The sequence below is a fragment of the Eurypyga helias genome, unplaced genomic scaffold (genome assembly GCF_000690775.1).
Source record: "Eurypyga helias isolate BGI_N326 unplaced genomic scaffold, ASM69077v1 scaffold14665, whole genome shotgun sequence".
Lineage (NCBI taxonomy): Eukaryota > Metazoa > Chordata > Aves > Eurypygiformes > Eurypygidae > Eurypyga > Eurypyga helias.
This window is the reverse complement of record NW_010250944.1, coordinates 30,037-36,088: the sequence shown is the minus strand read 5'-3', so window position 1 is coordinate 36,088 and position 6,052 is coordinate 30,037. Positions and strand designations below refer to the sequence as shown.

General features: G+C 44.3%; 1 protein-coding gene across 1 annotated transcript; it reads right to left on the bottom strand.

Moving 5' to 3' along the window:
* Positions 1-548: 548 nt before the first annotated feature.
* Positions 549-1,220, bottom strand: LOC104509792 (fibronectin type III domain-containing protein 9-like). Its single transcript, XM_010151847.1, has one exon. The coding sequence runs from the start codon at positions 1,218-1,220 to the stop codon at positions 549-551; it is 672 nt and encodes a 223-aa protein (XP_010150149.1).
* Between the last annotated feature and the right edge of the window lie 4,832 nt (positions 1,221-6,052).

Here is a 6,052-nt window from a genome sequence, read left to right as displayed (position 1 = left end):
CATGTCTCTCCAGTTTCGAGAGAGACAGTTTCGAGAGAGACATGTATTTTCAGTTTCTATATGTTAGAAATGTTAAGTGTCAGGATAAAACTTGCGCTGGCAAACCACTGCACTCATGGGGTATGTTCCAGTTGCCTGGAGGGTGGCAGTCCGGGTTGTCATCTGCAAACTTCTACTCAGCTGTAATTTATTTTAGTAAAAAAAAAAAAAGGTCTCTTGGTCACTTCTGATTTATTGGTATATTTATTTGCTGGTTTAGAACTAAAGAAAAGCAACCCAAAAATCTCCTTAAAATGTCAACCCATTACTTGCTGCAGGCTTCATTTTTAAATAACAGAGTGCAGCCCAAGTGCTCACTGCTTGGGAATTTGAACCTTTTGTCTCTGACTGCGTGCCGGCTGTTGGAATGGGACGGGACACCGGAGGCACAGCAGGGAGCTGCGGTGAGCAGTCGGAGCTCCCTGTCCTGAACGGTGACCAAACACGTGACGCCTTTGAAGCAGTTGGGTGTTATATGCAGTAAAAATCTCCTCCCTGACAAAAAGGTTCTATTTTCTAGCAGAGCACTGTCCTGTTGCTGACACTTGTTCATGGCTTTTGGAAGTCGGCATGACGGGCTCCTTGCACGCTGAGGGGTTCTCTATGATTGTGGCCAGCTGAATGTCACCTGGATGCTTTTCCTCCGTGTCCTGCAACAGTGGGCTCTGCCTGCTGAGCTCCTCCGAGGCGTACGCTGTGCTTTTGGTCCACAACTTCCCGTGCTCTTGTTCCGGGGGGCCGTTTTGCCCTCGCAAACGCTGGCGTCTCCCGCGGCACAGGAGGTGCAGGCAGCCGTAGAGGAGGACTGCGGCGATGATGAGGAGCAGGACGCTGCTGGCGAGCCAGATGCCCAGCGCCAGCTCTTTCTTGGCGTTGTTCGCAGATGCTGGGTCTGGTTCCAGCGTGTTAAACACCCTGCACTGGTCAGCGGAGGGTTTTGCGGACTGGCAGGTCACGCACACGATATACGTTGTCAGCGGAGTGAGGTTTTCGACAACAAAGGAGGAGCGACTGGTGGGCACCCTCTCTTCTTTCTGGAAGCTCTTTCTCGAGTAACTCGATAGCATGCTGTTCCAGTTAGGGTGGTACATGACGCTGTAAAAGCTGTCGGCACAACTGGCCATTTTTGGCCAGATTACCATGGCCGTGCTTCCCGTGATGTTTTGGACGGTTATTCCCATCGGGATGTTGTGTAGGTAGGTGTTTTTTTTCCTCTTCCAATGCTGATCTCGCTGTGGCACAAGGGGAGATGTTTGTTTCCCCAGGAGGTAACTGAGAAGTTGCAGCACTGGAGGTGTCGTGTGGATCTTAATCGTAGCACTCTGGAATTTAAAAAAGGAGCTTATTAGGTAACTATGCTCTTACCATTGGTACTGCGGCCTCAAAGTGAGAGTCGGCAGGTGGTGAGGTTTGGAGCACTTTACACTGTGTACTTTTTTCCTGGTGATGTATGTGCTTACAGAAATTCAACGGAGCTGCTGCCTGTCCAGGTGATCAGTTGTACCTTGTCTCTGTGAGAGATGGTTTTGCAGCAGTTGCGATTGGGGAACCGCTTCGGTTCACAGTTGTTTGGGTTTTTTTCAGATGACTCTGCTCGTAAGGGGGAACGAGGGGATGCTGGCCCTCAGCATCCCGTTCAGAATTCACCTCTGTGTCAGCTCTGGTATACACGCTGCGTACGTCTTTGGGATGGTCCCTAGAATAAGAAGGTCACTGGATATTTTTGTCTTAAGGAACTTGTGGTTAGATAACATTAAGGGAAACACAACCTCTTCAAGACTATAAAGAGGGAGAGGTGAACATATACACTCCCGTATATATTTCAGAAGTACGAAGCAGAAGTTTAAACAGATGCATTAAAAAATGCCTCTCTCCTTTGGAAAAATGCTGAAGTATTCTTTTTAATAGAACAAACATTTCCAATAGGGGGAAAAAAAGCATAATATTTAACAATTTTATGTTATGAGTCAAACTTGTGGGAAAAAGTCATTGAAACCTAAACTGATCTGCTGTCTGTTTTGGCATTAAACTACTAGAGCCTGACAGATTGACCATCCAACTAATCAACTCTTTACCTGTCACACAAAATACTTGCCTAATGAGTGTATTGATAAGTGAGGTTTGGATTAGTTTGGGGTTTTTTTAAAGGAAAAAAAGGCAGCATTTACTTTTCTCTCTAGTCTGAGTATCTTGCATTTTATTTTACTTATCTGATGTTTTCCCTAATCTCAAAGCTTGTATTTTGCGAGCAGGGCATTTTCTTACTTTAAGTGACAAGGGGAGGGGTGGCAGGGGTGGATCTTGAGGGATAAATTCCTCTGGCCATCCACAAGTCTTAATTTTTGCCCGTCACAGTCAATTGAAATAACAAAACAGTACGTGGAAACATCACCTGCTATTATTTTGTCTCTGGTATCATTTTACATTAGTTTCTTACAGATACTCTATGGATTTCTGCTGGTGAGCTAGCACGTCTGCAGCCACCAATAGAGCAGTGGCTGTGATTGTTGTACACTGGTGGCATCACTACCGCAATATTTAGTCTTGATGCTAGTGACCTCTTGGAAAAGCTTTCCCCAGCTCGGCTTAGTTGGTAAAGTACAGCTTTCACTGTAGCCTTCCCTTCTGGACAGACAGACAAATCCTCCTTGTAATAATATTAACTTTAGAAAACCTGCCAGTATTTTGAGATTCTGAGCTTGTGTTGGCACTGTACGTAGTGTAAGGAAAATATCTGTTTTCTGCAATCCTCTAAATGCAGAAAGAATATCTTCTCTTTAGAACAAAAAGTTGGCTTCTGTCTTAGTAGACTTCTAATTAAAATTGTTATTTTATAGGGAAAAAAAAAAAACCCAAAGCTTAATAACAACCAGTGGATATTTTTGTTTTCTGGGTAGGCTTTTTTTATTTTACAGTTGTGAGGGTGCCTTTTCCAAAAGCTCCTACCTCAGCAATTTCATCTAATTCTCTTGTAGTTTAATACTCAGTTTCTGGTCACGTTCCTGTGAAAGTTGTTTCCCGCTGTGAAACTTTCTTGCTTTTTTTTAATGTACATCAATGCCCATGGCAGTAACACTGTGTTCCATTGACTTCATTATAAAAATGTATTTTCTTTTTTTTTTTTATGATCAGGTTCCAGGTGTGAATTCTCCTGACTAAGTAACAACATAGTTTTGAAAATCTTCCTGATTAAGAAAGCTCATAACGTGTGCTCGTAACACATTCTGAGACTATTCTGTGATACTTTTATTGTGTTTTACACTAGACAGGAGGCTGGCAAAATACCCATTATTTTAGTTGGACCTTGATTGTTAAATTGCATTAGTAGTAAGAATTGAGTGAGTTTTCATGTATGAAAATTGTTGCTCGAGGCGTTTGGATTGTACTTACTGGGAAGTGGGAAGAAAAAAAGATATCTTTGATTTCATTACAATGTAAAACCTTAGATGTGACTGATCTGGGTAGATGCTGCCTTTCGAATTGTATGGTAAGTGCCCCCTTTTTGATACAGCAACCATCTAAAGGAATTGAGTTTGCTATCAAATAAACTTATCAGACACATTTTGGCATCTACCCAACTTCTGCAGATATTCAAATGGAGGGGCATTAGTAAAATCAGAGCTTTTAACTGCTTATGTATCTTCTCTTTAGCTGGTAGATCTCAATTAATTAAAATTATAATTTATTTTTATAGAACAGTTCCTAACAGTCTAGATATAATAGTTTTATCCTCACAGCTTTTAGTGAATTGAATGTTTGGCTTTTACTTAAACAACAATCATACTGTTTTTCAATTATTACAAAACATCAATTATTAGAAGTTATACAATAGCTGGCATGTAAATGTGTGGAAAAAACATTCTGATGTTTTATAGACTCAAGTCAGTACTTACTGTCACTTCCTGACGGAATTTTCAGGTGGTGATGCCGCTGCTGAAATGACATAAATGCTGAATTTTCTGTATCCTCTTTCACATGAGTGTTTTTTCCTGCCTGATCTCTGCTTGCCAGTTTGCTTTTTCTTTCACTCAGACTCCTTGGACCGACTTCTCATTGCTTGGCGCTTTCAGCTGCTCGCTCCGATGCTGCTGGTGGCATGGTTTCCTTGTCTCTCCCATTTCCATTCATGCAAGAGCACATCTTGTCGGAAGGTGGTATTGCCTTGCTTTTCAGAAAACATGCAGGAGAAAAAAAGAGTGCCTTTTCCTCCCGTCTCTTGCTTGCCTCCCCTTGGACAGCGTACTGCCTGAACATCCCTGCTACATGCTCTTGTGCGCGTGCCAATGATGCTGGGAGTGATTAATGTTAGCAGTTTGATGACATCAGCAACTAGCAACTCTCTCTCCTTTTTTTATTTAATTTAAATAGGGGGAGGGAGCAAGCATAGCTTAAAAAAAAAAAAAAAAAAAAACAACAGCTCCCTCTCTCTCTCCTCCCTTTCCTCCCTCCCTAACTTTGTTACAGGCTCCTTCCCTAAGCATGTTATGCTTCTGTGCATCATGGGGGGGAGTGGCGGTGGCACGTGGTGCTGTTTTCTGAATCCCTGGACACCATTTATCAAGCTCTGCTAACCCAGCATTTACAGGTGGACCGTTTTAGGTCCTTCCCCTTGAGGGTTACATTAAAGAGAGACGTGTTTTTAGACTGGGTCGGCTTTTTATTGTTATGTATTGGCGAGGTTTTTAAATACTGAAATCGTGTTTTTAGGGCTTGCTTTTCCATGAGAAGTTTCTGCTGTGTGGAGTTCCTTCCCTCTTTTTACAAGAGTCTGTAGTGATAGGACAAGGGGTAATGGGTATAAATTGAAATCAGGGAGGTTTAGATTAGATATCAGGAAGAAATTCTTCACAGAGAGGGTAGTGAGGCACTGGAACAGGTTGCCCAGAGAAGCTGTGGATGCCCCATCCCTGGAAGTGTTCAAGGCCAGGCTGGACGAGGCTTTGAGCAACCTGGTCTAGTGGAAGGTGTCCCTGCCCATGGCAGGGGGGGTGGAACTAGATGGTCTTTAAGGTCCCTTCCACCCCAAACCATTCTATGATTCTATGATTCCCCTTAACCTCGCAGCAGTAAAATGCTTTAACCGGCTTGAGTGGAATTCTCCTCATGCTACAGCCAGAAGAGAGATAGTTCAGACACATTTATTGTGGAGACCTGCCTCATTGGAACCCTCACAAGCAAAAGATGGGATCTCACCTTTTAGGGACAATTGTATAAATGTCAAGTTTATGGGGACATTCACCTGCACATGTTTTCTTAAGGTTTTCCCAGTTGTCTCCCTTGTCGATGCTTACAGAAAAGAGGTCAGAGGCAGAGTGCTATGCCAATGCACACGTTTTTTTTGGGGGCGCAGCTTTAAGCTGTCCACCCAGTGGGGTGCGTTTGGGGTTTAGCCTTCTAGCTAGCTCTGCTCTTAATAGCAGGACTGCGTCGTGCATTAGGGGTCTAGTAATTACCCAAGTGTCTGTTTTGGTTTGTGTTCACAGAATAGTTGGAGTGTTTGGAAATAGCCCCCCTCCACAAAATCAAGGTCCTTAGAAGAGACCTTCCCAGCTGGGGGTGGGGACCCTCCAGAGCAGGGTGACCTGCAGTATGTTGCTCAGGGACGTGTCCGCTCGGGTCTCGAACATCTCGGAGCACAGAGACTCCTGAGCACTCAGTTTGACCACCCTCACAGTAGTGAAGCTTTTCTGGTGTTTAAAGGGGATGTCCTGTTTGTCCCCATCCCCCCTTGTCCTGTCTGTGGGCACTGCTGAGCAGAGTTGGCTCTGTCATCTTTATGCCCCTGAGCAGTTACTGATGCACGTGGATGGGATGCCCCTGAGCCGCCTTTTCTCCAGGCTGAACAGTCCCAGCTCTTCCAGCCTTTCTTCATAGGAAAGATGTTCCAGTCCCTTGTCATCTTTGGGGCCCACTTCTGGACTCTCCCATACATCTCTGGGGAGACTGGGGAGCCCATCCCTGGATCCACTACTCCAGGTGTGCCTCGCCCCTGCTGAGTAGAGGGGACGGATCA

What these genes read in the sequence shown, in the direction of transcription:
- LOC104509792 (XM_010151847.1), bottom strand. Translation starts at nt 1,220, where the DNA reads ATGGGAATAACCGTCCAAAACATCACGGGAAGCACGGCCATGGTAATC.